Source organism: Molothrus aeneus, chromosome 24 (genome assembly GCF_037042795.1).
Source record: "Molothrus aeneus isolate 106 chromosome 24, BPBGC_Maene_1.0, whole genome shotgun sequence".
Lineage (NCBI taxonomy): Eukaryota > Metazoa > Chordata > Aves > Passeriformes > Icteridae > Molothrus > Molothrus aeneus.
The window spans coordinates 6,775,699-6,790,670 of record NC_089669.1 but is presented as its reverse complement, the minus strand read 5'-3'; the positions used below and the strand labels follow the sequence as shown (position 1 = coordinate 6,790,670).

Sequence of the window (14,972 nt, the reverse complement as noted above, 5' to 3'; positions counted from 1 at the left end):
ACAAACAAAAGGTTTGACATCTCCTCACAACATAATGAACAAGCAAGAGAAGAGTGAGGCAAGTGGCCTTTTCCAAAGGGATTGTTTGTGATATGTACCCTTGATTTTCCACACCATTTTCTGCTGTCAGTTGAACTTTGAAAAATAAATATGATAAAAAAACCCCAGAAAAAAAACCACTAACCTTTAATTTCCTGTAGTTAACCCTGTACTCTCTCCACCCATGAGGGGGAACTTGTGGAGCCAGAGAAGACACCTCCAGTGCCAAAAATCCCCTTTTTTCCTAACAAATAATTCCTGCTCCCCCTCCAAACACATGTGGAGGCTGAACAACAAATTGACAATTTGATTTCAGCGGGGCTGGAGATTTTCACTGCTGTTTGTGCCCTATGTCCAGCTGTGTTTCTGTCAGATTTGTGCCTGACTGGACAAAGGGTTCAAAAATAGATATCCTTTATCTCTCTTGTTTGGGTGGATGTTGCCCAGCTCTGAGGGTAAAAGCCAACTGGCAGCCTGGTGGATTTCAGTTCTTGTGCTAAATCCCCTGCTGGGGCTTCCAGTAGCACTGCAGAAATTGTATTAAACTGATTTGGAGCCAGGGGAGGAGGCATCAAGGTGGTCAGAGGGATGAGGCAGCTCTGCTGTGAGGAGAGGCTGAGAATTGGTGTTGCTCAGTCTGGAGAAGAGAACCTTTGAGGTGACCTAAATGTGTGCTTTCAGTACCTGAAGGAACCACAAGAAGGATGGAGAGAGACTGGGACAAGGCCCTGGAGTGACAGGGCAAGGGGAATGGATTCCCATTGGCAGAGGGCAGGGTTAGATGGGATATTGGGGAGAAAGTTTCCTGTGAGGGTGGGGAGGCCCTGGCACAACAGAGCAGCTGTGGCTGCCCCTGGATCCCTGGAAGCGTCCAAGGCTGGGCTGGATGGGGCTTGGAGCAACCTGGGCTAGCGGAAGGTGTGGAAGTTGTGCTCATGGCAGGGGGTGGAACTGGGTGATCATGAACATCCCTTCCATCCCAAAACAGTCGGAGGTTCCATGATTCCAGGATATTTTTGATATTTTGATGCCTGGTGCGTACCAAGTGATGTGACAGCCTGGCTGTAACATCCCAGAAAGGAGAAGAATGAAGCTCTGCCTTCATTCTCAGCCTTTGCTGGGAGAAGTACCTGGGTTGAGTTTCTGTGGATGGGACCAGTCAGATCTGCAGCCCCAGCCCAGCCTCCCTTGCTGCAATATTTATTTCCTGGGTGAGTGCGTTCAGAAAGGAGAACTGTCATTTAGCTTTAATCTGCTGCTGGCCTCACATTTCAGAGAGGAATTGCGAGTTTTAAGAGAAGTTGGCACCAAAATCAGACCCAAGGAGGATGGTGACACATTTTACTCTGGGATGGAACAAATCCTTCCTCCCTCCCTAAAATTGTTGATCAGCTGTTTCCCCTTGACACCCCACAGCCATGTGGCCTTCACAGTTTGCTCCAGCACAAATAAATAACCTGCTGGAAATGAGTATTTTTGTTTCCTTGGAAAGCCAGACTTGGCTCTATGTGGCACCAGTGATGCAGCAGCTGCAAGAAAGGAAACCACTAACACCATCCCCCCCCTCCCCACCACCTGCTCCTGCTGGTGTTCAACAATGGCTTAATAAAACAATATAAATTAAAACAATATAAACCGGTTGTTAATAACAAACCCTCAGGAACTGTGCAATGAATGGGATGTTCCTTATTTGCAAACCCCTGGTTTGTTTTAATGAGAAGTAACACTATTTCCTACTCATCCCTTTTTTTTCTCCCTTCTAATAATTACTCCAAACCCCTGCTGTCCTGCAGCCAGCCCTGGCTGCCCTCGCTCTGTGTGAGATGTTGGGGGGACAAGAACTGTGCAGGGCCAAGCACTGGGAGTCACAGTCTGTCCCTGGAGCGACCAAGAGTGGGAAGGAAATCCCAGCCTGGCGCTGGTTCTGTGCAAAGAGTTTTCCAGTGCAATGATGCCCTGAGAAAGAAAGGGTGCTCAGTGCTGCCCAGACAGCTCAGGAGTCCCAGGTGGGCAGGAACAGAGTCCAGTGTGGTGCTGCTGGCAGGGATGTGTCAATCCCAGTCCTGCTCCCCTTCTCCCACTCTGGACTTCAGGAGTCCCTTCTGTGCTTCTTCTGTTCATGGTACTCTATTATTTTCTTCTGGAAATATGCTGTGGAGGAAAAAAGGTCATGGGTGAGGTGCTGGTGTTTGGAATGGGGGATACAAGGCTGCCCAGCCTGAATCCTGGGAAGTGTTTGTGTCCCAAGCCATCCTGCATTACGGACACCTGCACCCACAGAGGACCTGGGGCCAATGTGGAAATGAAGTGCCCAAGGCAGGTTGGATGGAGCTTGGAGCAACCTGGGATTGTGGAAGGTGTCCCTGCCCATGGCGGGGGGGTGGGACAAGATGCCCTTTAAAGGTCCCTCCAACCCAGTTGGTTGGAATTTTGGGATTCTGTAAGTCTATGAAATGGGGGTGGTTGCAATGCCACCCATCTCTCTCACCCAAAATAGGCTTTATTATGCTGGGTTAGCCAGAGGTTTTAACCCATGTGTTCACTCCTGTTCAGTTTTGTGTTTCCCACCAGCAAGGAAGGGAGAAAGCAGCAGACCCAGCAAAACACCAGAATGGTGATGTAGACTAGGAATACAATAAGAAAACAGGCACTGTGCTGTCCCTCTATTTCTCCCAGGTTTGCCCCATAAGGTCTGACATAAAAGGGCAGAGAAGCAGCACCTGAGGCAGTACCAGCAGGAGTCCCCCAGGTGGGGTGGAAGATCCCAGCCCAGGATGTCTCCATCCAGAAATATAGTTTTTGGGTGGTTTGCTCCACCTCCACTGCCCATTTGTCCGTGTGCCAGGCTGGGAGGAGGCTCAGCTCTGCCCTGTGCCCTGTAAATCCCTGGGAAGGGGGAAGGACCAGCCCTGCTGCCACGGAGTTAGGGGCTGAGCTGAGTCAGGCTCCTGGCAGTTGCTGCTGTGCCCAAGCCAAATGTTGGTGCTGCTGCCACTTGTTTGCCTCAACACAGAGCTCTCAGTGAGCCAGCCCCAGCTCCAGGTGAGTGACAAGATCTAAAATGAATTGTAGAGTCCAGAATCCCACGCTGGTTTGAGTTGGAAGGGTAATCCAGTTTCAAACTCTGCCCCGGGCAGAGACACCTTCCACTAGGTCAGTTTGCTCCAAGCCCCATCCAAAGTAGTCTTAGACACTTCCAGGGATGGAGAGTCACAAATGAGGATTTTTTTTTGCTTGACAGGTAGGGAGAAATGAGGCCATTGAGAGCAAACAGGATCTGCTCAGTGCCCTGAGCACCCTCAGCTCAGGCTGCATCCCACCCCTCACCAGGCACAAGGCATCTCTGCCCCTAAACCAACCAGCCCAGGGTTCCACAGAGCCCACCCGACAGGGGAGGGATGAGAAATGGGACCATTACCTTCCTGGGGGATCCTGCTCTTCTCCGCTTCCTCAATAAATAGGGAAAACATGTTTGTCTTCACAAACTTCTTCAGGAGCCGGCGGCAGCTCTTGGAGGCGATGGCCTTGCAGAAGTTTCGTTCCTGGAAGCTGCCAGAGCCACTCCTGCCCCACTTGATGTGGGAGCCGTAGTGCCCCACCAGGCGCACAAAGAACTGCACGAAGGCCTCTGACACCAGGGCGTTCACCTGCTCCGAGGCTGAGGGGACACAGAGCACGAGAGGTGGGGATGAGACCTCTGAACACACAGCATGGCCTTCTGTTAACCTGGCCTGTGTCTGCATCCCCAGGAGTTACTTGCTTAGAGCCTTCCTCTGCCACTAATCAAGGATCAGACTAATTTTGCTGAGGGAACCCTGGCTTTCCAGGGTGGCAGCATCTTAATGTTCTAAATATTAGCAAAAATCCATTTTTCCAGCAGAATTATCTGTTCCTGCTCTCATGTTTAAAAGGACAGAGGAAAACCCAAGGGATTACCCCTGGAAATAGGGGCAGAAACATCCCAGACCAGGTGACTTTAGGAAGATCCCTTGGCTGAAGTCTCTAGATCAGGGCTCTTTTACCATCACAGACATCCTTACTGTGCACGTTGTTGTTGTTGTTGTGCCTGTTCAGAGATATCAGCATCTCGTTCTGCAGCTTTCCAGGCAGGATCTCCTCCTCATCCCCCACCTGGAAGGCAATGAGGCTGTGAAGCACTGGAGAGAATCCAACTCAGCCATGGGTTGGTGCAGGCCATCAGAGGGGCTTTCAAAGCTCATTAATTAATCATCATCACAATGTTCTGCAGAGATGTGGGTGTGGGATATCCAGTGCATGGACCCTGCTGTTCTGGCTCAAAGGCCAGGGGCAGTGGCTGTAGACATCCCCACTTGGGATGTTCCCCCTGGGAGGGTGCCACTGAAGATGGCTCTGCCCCCAAAATCATGGGACCACAAAATCCCAGAGAGGTTTGGGTTAGAAAGGACCTTAAAGCTCATCCCATTCCACCCTCTGCCATGGGCAGGGACATTTTCCACTAGACTACATTGCTCCAAGCTCTAGCCAGCTTAGCCCTGGACACTTTCAGGGATCCAGGGGCAGCCACAGCTTCTGTGGGCAATCTGGGCAAGGGCTTCACCACCTTCACAGGGAAGAATTCCTTCCCAAAATCCCATCTAACCCTGCCCTCTGGCAGTTTAAAGCCATTTAAAAATGTGGAAGCTGCCAGGTAGCTGACACAAAGGAGAAAAGACCCTTCCTGGGGGGGTTATCTTGGCCGCCCCCAGCCCCACACCCATGCAGGGAGGACCTACCGCCCGGATGATCTTCCCTTCACAGAGATCAACTATGAGAGCCTGAAAGAGAGCAGGGAGTGAGCGGGTTTAGCCCTGCCAAGGCACCTGGGCTTCCTCCCACCCATTTTGGGATGGGACTGGTGTGTCACCAGCCCGTGATGGTGGCAGGAGAGGGATCAGCCCCTGTCTGCAGGAGGGACCTGGGCAAGGGGGATCAGGGCATTTCCCACAAGGACAATTTTTGCTGCAGGTTTGGTGGCTTGTCCCCACAGAGCTTTCCTCTGCTTCAAGACTGGGATTTCCCCAAAAGCAGCTCCTGGAGCACAGGGGCAGGGCAGCTCCCAGGAGAATGTGGAGGTAACACCCCAAGTGCCAACAGGAGGGGACATGGAGGACACCCTCATTTCCAGCCTCCCTGGATAGGAAAAGGGCACAATCAGAGCCCCAGGGCCAAGCCAGACCTGGGGACATGGATGAACTGATGGCTCCACCCAGCTGCCCTCCCCTCCAGATGAAATACCTCCTCCATTGGCTGCTCCAGGACCCGCTGCAGGTGCCGCATCTGGATGCCGACCATGAAGGGTGTGGGGCAGCACACGGTGTCCAGCAGGCACTCGGGGAGCACGGGGATGTAGGTGTGAGCCCAGGTGAAGGGGTACAGGAGAGCAGCCACGGCGTGGATACACTGGGACAGGACACTGTGGGACAGGCAGCCAGCAGTGATACCATGGCAGGGAGGAGGGAACATCCCACCTCCAGCTCTGCTGTGCCCTGTGCCACTTCAAGGGCATTTTTATAACCAAGAGATCAGGACCCACCTCAGCTCCTCAGCCAGGAAGATGAGCCGTCGCTCCAACATGGCAGAGGCGAAGATGTGCAGGATGAGGTGAGGGCTGAGTCGCTGGAGCAGAGCCTGGAACTCCACGTGCTCCAGGTGGGCATCCACAGGCCGTGTGAGCTCAATGAGCTGCCAAGGAAGAGCCATGGAACCCCAGCTTAGGAGGGGCAATACTCCCCCGTCCTGCCCTGGCCTCCTGAGAAGGTGATTTGGCAGCAATTCATGACCCAGTGTGGCAGCATCTGCACCGTGTCCATGTAGAAGGAACAAAACTCCATTTCACCCTGCCAGGAGATTCAGCCTGTGCAGCACTGAGAGCTCAGGGAAGCCATCAGTGATGAGCACTGTGGGGCTCTTTATTTGGGCACTGGATTTTTAACCCAAATGCCTCTTTTCTCCAGTGCTCCCAAGTCCCTGGCAGAGGGTGGCAGGGACATGTCCCATCTCAGTGTCTGAGAGGTCATCTGTGAGCTGCCAGGAAAGGGAGGAGTGGGGAGGGCATGACTCCTACAAATGCCACAAAACCTTCCTCTACAGTCTCTCTGCAGGGTCACCCTGGCAATTCCTGGCTAAGATGCCCCAAAAGTGAGGAACCTAATAGATGTTTGCAGGCAGGCTGGCTACTCAGCTGCATTTGCCCACGAGCCTCCCAATTCCATCAATCCCCATGGCAGCCAGACCTGGTGAGTACTGAAGGGTTAACAGGACTGTGCAGCTCATGACACAGTCCTGGCCCTTCTCCCCATCCTTCAGGATGAAAATCCCCTTCTCCACATGCTTTCCCACCAAAGCAGCATCTTCCCAGCCAGCAGCATCAGGCTTGGCTAGGCTCCACAGCCCCTTTCCATCACAAATCCTGCCCCATTCCCCCCTCAGCCCATGCGGTACCCAGAATTTATTTCCCCTCCTTTCCTGGTCTCAGTGATCTCCTTGCTCCAGACCCTGCCCAGAGCCCCAGAGTGCAGCTCTTTCGAAGAACATCCTCATTCCTCCTCCCTCTGGCAGCCCAGGCTGTGCTTCCAACCATGGCCCTGGGACAGAGCATTGAGCAACCTGCAAAGTCTTGCACAAGCTCCCTGGATTAAGAAATCGCGTAGATCACCAGCTGCTAAATTGCTCTAGAGAGCAGGGATCCTGCTTTCAGGCCTTCCCTGGCCCATCCACAGGATGCTCAGTATTGAGGAATTTTGCCCAGTGCCAGAGTGGATTTTACCTATTTTTCCAGTTTGGCTTTGCCACAAGAAAAGAAAAAGCAAATTAAAAAGCTCTGCTGTGCGAGTCTGGGCTGTGTGTGGGTGCAATGAGATCATCTCATCCATGCCTGGATCAGATCTTTTCTCTACATGAGAAGACTGGGCTTGTCACACACCTGCACCTGCCTGGGGGCTAAACCAGGCAGGAATCAAGACTGGGAGTTGAGTAGAGTGGTATGGAGAAGGGTATAATCATGCAATCATGGAATCATCAGGGCTGGAAAAGCCCTCTAAGAGCCCTCTAAGATCATGAACTCCATGTTCACCACCAACCCCATGCCCAAGTGCCACATTCACGTGTGTTTTGAACACTTCTAGGGATGGTGATTCCACCACTGTGCTGGACAGGCGGTGCCAGTGCCTGACCACCTCTTTTGGGAAGAAATTTGCAGCCCAAGACAGCCCTGGCACCACTGTGCTCCCCAACCTGCCCGAGGAGCAGGCGCTGGCTCAGGAGCAGCTCCCAGCCCCTGGCACAACATCCTGCTCTGGCATCAGAGCAAGGCAAGTCCCAACACAGTATATGGAGAGGTTTTTGTGCAGCAGTTCCAGCTTCAGGCTGGGGGAGCTGCAGAGGTTGCAAAGGGGGATGGGCTCCATCCTCATCCTCACTGCTCTCTTCCTGGATCAGGAGAGAGGTAACTCCCATCTTCCCAAGCAATGAGGCCCCTGGCAGCCTGACCCACCCTGCCCTGCTGTGGTCAGCACCCCTGGGTGCTGCAGGGCTGGAGGATGCTCCCAGGTGTAGACCAGGAGGTGCCCCCGGGTCCCCCACCAACCTCTGTGCCTGACTCGGGGATGAAGCTTTTGATGGTGACAGTTTTCCCTGGGGCGGGGAAGGGCGATTCCCGCAGGCCCTGCATGAAGGGGTAGATCACTGCCATGGAGATCTGGCGCCTCTTCTCCACCTCGTCCAGGATCTGGGTGAGAAAGACGTGAGCTGGAAATCCCCAGCAGATAAAGGAGCAGTTGCCAGGGCCACCACTGGGCCAGAGCCACTACATCCCTACCTTGGAGAAGAGCCCAAAGCAGCCCAGGCAGCTGATGATGCAGAAAACCTCGGGGAGTCGGACACCACGCCCGGATGGCTGGAAGAGAGTGGGAAAAGGATTTGAGCATCTCCCAGCCCCCTGCACCAAACTCTCCAAAAGGGATCCTCACTTGCTCCCCTCAAGTTCCCAGTCACTCACTGGGAGATTTTCAAAGCTATGGCCTAGGCCAGTGATGGAGCTGATGCTGGAAAAGCAGGGGGTGCCCAGAGAAGGTGATTTGGGTGCCTAAGCTGTTAATTATTTTGGTGCAAAGTCCTTTGGCATATTTACAAACTGTCCTCACACCCAGGCACACATTCTCCAAGACACCCTGCCCCACCATCCTTGGGGTTAATCCTGCCTCCTGCTGCAACAGGGGCCACTGGGATGAGTTCTTTGGGTTTTTTTTTCCTTTCCAGTTGGATTATCCTGTGTCTGTTTGCTCTTTTCAGCCCTCCAGACATCCAGTTCCAACAGCCTGAGCTCATCCCTGGATGCTGAAATGGGAAGGTGCACCAGGATGAAGGTGTGGTGGATCCAGCTGTTGCCCAGGCTGTGGCACAGGGATGTCCTCCTGGACTTATGTTCCTGTTCAAAGCAGCAGCCAGGGAAGACCATTGCATCTCAGAGCCCCTGAGCTGGTCAACCCATGAGTTGAGAAACAGCCACTGCTCACATGCAGCTTTTGGGGATGGGGCTGAGGGCTCCTAGCTCCTTGGTACCTAGACGGCTGCACTGACATTCCCATCCTGATCCCAAGTGGGATTTGCAGCCATCCTGACCACTGCAGACATGGGAAAGGAGCCAGGGAAGCTGTGGAAGCCAGTGGGGAATCACAGAACTGTTAAGTTTGGAAAAGCCCTCCAAGATCTCCAAGTCCAAAAGCAGCCCAGCACCACCATATCCACCCCTAAACCGTATCCCCAGGTGCCACATCCACAGGCTTTGTGAACACTCATTGTTTCCTCCATCCAACATCTGAGTTATGCCTCAGCAGAGAGCTTTAAAAACCCCTCTGGGTCCCCTCTTGCTGCTCCTCATCACTGTGGTCAAGGGCGGTGGCTTTCTGAGGAGCTGAACTCTGGGCCTGGCGGGAGGTGACATGTCCCCCCGTGGGGGGGGGACAGTGACACCCCCAGCGGGTGAGGGGAGGGGAGGGCTCACCAGCAGCCGCCTGCAGTAGCCAATCTTCCTGCTGCCATCCACGTTTGTCAGGACAAAGGAAAAGGTTTCACTGCAAGGAGAGAAAACGTGGCGCTGGGATGAGCTGGGATGGACTGGGCTGGGCTGGGCTGCTCCTTCCAGCCCTCAGGAGTCCAACAGGGGTGGGGACCCCAGCCCAGACCCTGCAGTGGGGCAGGTACCTGGTGAACTCAGTGATAGGTGCCCAGTTGTTGCCGTCGGGGAAGCAGAAGAGGGGGATGGCTTGAAGGAGACGTTCCTCCTCCTCCTTCTGGCCCTTCAGCAAGTTCTCACGCTGGATGGAAGTGATGCCAAGAGTCAGGGAGATGGAGGGTCCCCATTGTCACCAGGAATGGGGTGGGATTCAGTGGAATGAGGTCTGTCCCAAAGCGACCCCTGCCTCTGAATGATGCAGAAGGGGCCTGCTCATGTCTGGACAAGCACCTCCCAAAAATCCAAATTTTGACTTTCACCCCATGGACAGTGAGGCAAAGCAGAGGGACCCTCTGCAAATGGGATCCCTTCCTGTGCCACCTCCCTGAGATGTGATTTCCCCACTGTGGTCTCCCTTTTTGGGACAGGAGGCCAGGGAGAGCCCCTGGAGTTTCCTCCTGGGGTGTGTGGCCCTGGGCTGGGATCATGGGGAGGGACAGATGGTCCCAGCAACCCCAACCCAGGGCAGGCAAAGCCCTGGGGTCTGAGACTGTGACTCAAGAGCATGGGGCACCTTTCTTCTTCCATAGCTTTAATGATGGGGAAGGAACAACACCCCTTTCTCCTCTAAATGTGGAAAAACTAATCTTATCAGAAACACAGGACTAAATACCTTTGGGAATTGGTAGGTTATCTTGGGTTCATAACGTCCATCTGGCATCTTCTTCAGTGACACCACCACCAGGTACTCAAAGAAGAACTGTCCAGCAGAGTAGAAGACTGAGCTCCGCTCCCCCTGCTTCCCCTGTGGTACCTGTGGGGGGGTGTTTTCTGCAGCAGAGGCCCCATCTTTTCCTTCTGAAGCCAAAAAGATCCCAAAAAAAATCTGATCAGAGTGCAATGAAAGGTCTGAGGGCAAGGGAGGAGTTGCAGAGTTACATGTGAACTGGCTGAAGGGAACCAGGTCCTGGTGCCCAGGACTTTTGGCCCCCAAAAATGGGGACATGAAAAGGAAAGAGAAATGGTTTTTATGAGTCTTTTAGGGAAAATCCTGACACCTCCAGCCTTCCTTTGCCCCAGCCCAGTGAGGGCAGAAGGATGCCCAGAACAAAGCAGACACAAGGAATGAGGAGAGCAGATGGGCTCTGCATTAAGCATCGGCAGGGAGGTGTGGGAATGTGTTTATAGCAGTTAATTTAATTCTCTTAGGAGAAGTAAGCAGCAACAAGTAAACAGCCCAGATCTTGTTTGAGCACCTCCTAAAGCTCCAGTCAGATGAATCCCAGCCTCTCCCTGCCAGGTGTCCTGGGAACTGCTGATTGCAAATGAGCTACTGGAGGGTTTTCCCTAAACTAAAGCAAAGCAGTTCCTGGAGATTACACCCCAGTTCTTGTTGGGCTGGTTGGGGAGGGCAGCTGGGAAGCATCAGCAGGCACACCCTGAACAACCAGGAATAGGAGGGAAAAGAGCCCCATCCAGCATCTCCAAGGGCCCTGGGATGACCACAGTGGGACAGTGAGATCCGAGGACTGGAAAGGAGTTGAATGCTGGACAGAGGCTGCAGCCAGGCCAGGCCACAGCTCTTCCCTCTACCAGAGGCCACTTCTGCCTCCCTTTATACCTTGTTTCCTTGTTCTTGGTACAGAAACTGCCCCATCTCTGATTATGGTGGGGAGCTGGAGCAGAAAAGTTGAGCTGCTTTTTTAGGAACATCAAGGAAAATAAATTTGTGGCTGGATGAGATTACTGGCTCTTGCAGTTTGTCCCCAGACCCCAGAGTTTGTCCCTGAGCTCTTCTAGTTGTGCCACAGCTGGTTAGGGCAAGGCATGGCTGTGATCAGCTATTGCCATTATCCTTCTCCATGTATGGCATCCTCCTCCAAAAGCAGTGCTGGTGGACATCCTGCCCACATGTCCCTCCAGCTCCAGAGCTGCCTCCTTTAGTCTGGAATCACCTCTCCAGCCTTTGTTCCAGGTCACTGGGAGCTGATGGGAACAGAAGGCTCATAGGAGGAGGTGACGCTCATGGTCCCATCACAGGATGTTCCTTCCCAGGGACCAGAAATTCCTTTCCCATCTTGGGGTGAGGGGATGCTCAAAGCCACCCCTTTGTGCACCCTGGGGCTGCCCCACCTCCACATACAAAATCCTTCCCCTTTGGCAAGGTGAAATTCATCCCGAAGGGGACCCTCTGCAGCAGGTGAAGGATGAGACCTGGCTGAGGATTCCTCTGGTTTATCCTCATTGGGGATCATCCTGGACCTGCCCAATGAGGTGCTCCAGGCCAGGAAAAACGTTCACAAGATGTGCATTGCTTCTCCTGCTCTTCCTTGGGGTGCTCCAGCAATGGCTTTGGTCTGCTCCCAGCTGTGGCCCAGGCAGGGGGTTCTTGTTGGGGGGACCCCAGGGAAGAAGGCTGTGTCATGGGAGGGCTGCTGGTGTCCCCCATCCACGCTGGACACTGGCATTGGCTGTTTTCCCATCACCAGGGCAAGATGAAAGTGCAGTTAACTCCTGCCAATCCAGTCTCATTCTGATTTCATAGAAGGACAGATCTGCTCTTCAGCAAGGACTGCATTTGCATTTTGTCCATGGGGTTTAGAAGCAAACAAGCCAAACCTGCTGCTCTGGAGAGCCTGGCCTTGCCAGGCTACAACTCTGCCTCTCTCACGTGGAAGTGTGGATCCCCCAGCAGTGCCAGGTCTGGCTGCAAAGCCCTCACTGGCAGAGCCTAAATCCCTCCAAGACCTCAACTCCCATCCCTGGGCTGGAAGATGAGCTCCAGGGATGTAAGGAGTGAACTGTGAGGCAGGCTGAATGTGGCATCAGAGATCCCTGCGCTGTCTCAGAGCGGCAGGGCTCACAGTGTCTCCCGGGAACGTAAGCCAGGGTCACAAGAGCCAATGACTCTCCCATAGCCCGTGTCAGGAAGATTCGGGGAGCACCCCCAGCCCCCCAGCAGTGGGTGGGAGTATCCCCTGCGAGGAAGGGAAGGAGGCGGGTGGCCAGGGGTGCTCTCGCAACTCCCGGATGGAAAGTGGCTGCCGGTGACGTGGATCTTCACCTTCCATCCACCGGGCACGGAGAGGGCAAAGGCTGCCGTGGGCTTTCCTTATCGCCGAGGGCTGCGCTCAGCCCCGCTCTGCCTGTGGCACAACCGGTTTCTTTCCTCCCAGAAAACTCCCGACCTCTGGTGTGCCAAGGTTTCCCGACCTGGTTTGCGGGGGAGCTCAGCCTCCCGTGTCGCCCAGCTGCCCACCCGCCCCAGCGGAGAGGAAACGGCTTTGGCTTAGCGAACCTCGGGCAGCACCGAGTCTTGCGGAGCCGGAGCCAGCACAAAACAGACGGGGAAGGGAGCGCAGTACACCCCCCCCAATCCATGGATTGCTCCAACCTGCTTTGTTCTGCCTTGAGATACGGCAACCAGAAAACTCTGATGATCCTTTCGGTATCTCGGAAAAGATCACAAATCCCAAAGGACCAATTTCTGCAGCGCCTTCTGAAGGCTCTGCAACACCCAGCTGTCCTGAGGGGCACCGTTTCCCTCGTGGGTCCCCCTCACGGCTGTCCCAGATGCCACGGCATGCCCTGCGATCCCCGTTCAGCGGGGATGTGGGGAGACAGGGGATCTGTGGGGCTGGGGATCCCTGTGGCTGGCTGGGGTGGGCTCAGCTGGGAAGGGGTGGGTTCCCGGGAGATGGGGTGAAGCTCTCGGGATGGGCTGAACCCCCGAGAACGGAGCAAGAGATGCGGCGAGTCCCGAGGCAGCCGGCCCGAGCTGTGCTCCGTGGGGTGGGGAGCGAACGGGCAGGGCTGGAGGGACCGAGCCGCTGCCGCCCTTCCCCCGGCGCTGCCCGGGACCGTCCCCGCTCCGCCGGCAGCCGTCGGCTCCCGCAGCCGCGGCACCGGGGATGGACCTGTCCTGACACCGACACCGGCACCGGCACCGGCACCTCCCGGAGCCCTTCCCGCCCCTCACCTCTGCGGCCGGCGCGCCGCAGGCTCCGTCGCAAGAAGTTGCCAATGGAAGCCATGGTGGCCCCGGCGCGGTCCCGGTGCAGCCCCGGCCCGGCCCGGCCCGGCGCGGAGGGCTCGGCTTCCGCCCGCCGCGCTTTCGCTTTGCCGGGGGAGGAGGGACGGCACGGGGCGGAGAGGAGGAGGAGCGGGGAACAGGGCAACACCTGGCACCGGTCGGGCACGGGAGACTCGTCCGGGGAGAGCGGGCACTGGGGACGGGGTAGTCCGGGAAACCGGGAGAAACGGGCATGGGGGCCCGGGAGCATCGGGAATGAGGGGAGCAGGGAGCCGAGGATGTCAGGAGGATCCGGGAGTACGGGACATGGGGGTAAGGGAAGAACTGAGAATGAGAGTCCTTGGGGAGGACGAGTCGGGAGCGCCTGGCACGGAGGTCCTGGGAGGAACCTGGATGCAGGGGTCCTGGGAGCCTCGGGAAGAGCAGGAGCGCCGGGCACAGGGGTACAGGCAGCACTGGGATCTGTGTCTGAGCAGGCACGATGGCCGTGGAGGCAGCGGGAATGGGGGAGCTGGGAACACCCCAGTTATAAGGATGCCAGGAGGAGCCAGACATGGGACATCCAGGAGAATCGGGCTTGGGGACACCCGGAGCACCGGACACAGAAGGAGCTGAGCATCCCCTCAAACGGGGCCGGCCATTCTAGTGGGGAGCCGGCCTAGGCTGGGGCACAGGGTGGGAATCGGGGCATGGACACCTGGAACAAGGTTTGCCCTGCATCACAGAGGACAGAACACTCATTCCCCAGTGCTACAGCATTGCCCAAACCCTGCTCCTGCCTCCCGGCCTCCTCCAAGCCCTTTTTTCTCTGGGGCCCCACCAGTGCCAGGACCAGTGCCCAGCGCAGCCTCTGCGGGGTCGGAGATGGCACTGACCCCTCCAGTGTACAGATGTGTCTCAGATGTGTCTCCAGGGTACAGATGTTTGGTGTCTCTCACTCTGCAGCCAGCCCATCACCCGCTCCGGTGACTCCACCATGCTTTAATCCCCTGCCGTGGGCTGCGAGCTCGTCCTGACCACTCAGGCATGGCAGCTGGGGTGTGCTTTACCTTGGGCTGGCGTTTCCTCACTGGTCAGAGATTTATCCTCCCTCCCAGAGGTACTGAGAGGTGCTGTGTCCAGGTCTGGGGCTGAGGCCAGTTGCCTTCTGCATTCATTGCAGGAAGGAAGAGCAGTGTCCTGGTGCTGCGATCCGGGGGTTTCCCTGTCTTGGGCATGCCGGGACACTGTGGAGCTGCTTGGCTTTGCTGGGTGGTTTCACTGCTCTGCACACACCAACAGGGAAAGTCCCTTAAAAAACAATGATATCTTTAAAAGAAAAATCCTGGTTTCCCATTCTCAGCCTATCCATCTGTATTTCCTCTGCTGTTTTTGGGTAGTCCTTATGCAGTAACTAAGATCCGTTCCAAACCAAACAATTCTCTGATCCAAAAATTGAAGTAATGAATATCTTCTATGATCTTAATTAAACATGCAGAGGGACCTTGGGCACAGCTATGGGTTATCAGACTGCAGGTGTGACGAGCTGTGCACAGTTCTCAGCCCCAGTGCTGGCGTGAGGCCGTTTGTGGCTGTAGAGCAGATTCCCTACACCAAATGTCCTCATCTCTTTTATTTTGCAACATCTCCTCTTCCTCTGCCGAGTGTGGGCTGGAGCTTGAGGATGGGTTTGCAGCCGCCAGGAATGGCCTTCACCAGCTTGCAGAG

General features: G+C 55.2%; 1 protein-coding gene across 1 annotated transcript; it reads right to left on the bottom strand.

Moving 5' to 3' along the window:
* Positions 1-1,659: 1,659 nt before the first annotated feature.
* DENND2D (DENN domain containing 2D) lies at positions 1,660-13,338 on the bottom strand. Its single transcript, XM_066565286.1, has 12 exons — positions 13,212-13,338; positions 9,906-10,090; positions 9,262-9,374; positions 9,062-9,131; positions 7,877-7,954; positions 7,646-7,786; positions 5,594-5,742; positions 5,296-5,473; positions 4,794-4,835; positions 4,080-4,170; positions 3,458-3,697; positions 1,660-2,190 (listed from the first exon to the last, which is right to left on the bottom strand). Exons 1-12 carry the CDS (start codon positions 13,264-13,266, stop codon positions 2,129-2,131), a joined length of 1,404 nt encoding a protein of 467 aa, XP_066421383.1. The 5' UTR covers positions 13,267-13,338; the 3' UTR covers positions 1,660-2,128.
* Between the last annotated feature and the right edge of the window lie 1,634 nt (positions 13,339-14,972).

Excerpts from the sequence above, each read along its gene's own strand:
- DENND2D (XM_066565286.1), bottom strand. The coding sequence starts at position 13,266 with ATGGCTTCCATTGGCAACTTCTTGCGACGGAGCCTGCGGCGCGCCGGC. Across the intron at positions 5,743-7,645 it reads TCCCCGAGTCAGGCACAGAG|CTCATTGAGCTCACACGGCC; the intron begins GTTGGTGGGGGA and ends CTTCCTTGGCAG. Across the intron at positions 2,191-3,457 it reads GAGCAGGATCCCCCAGGAAG|CATATTTCCAGAAGAAAATA; the intron begins GTAATGGTCCCA and ends TTTCCTCCACAG.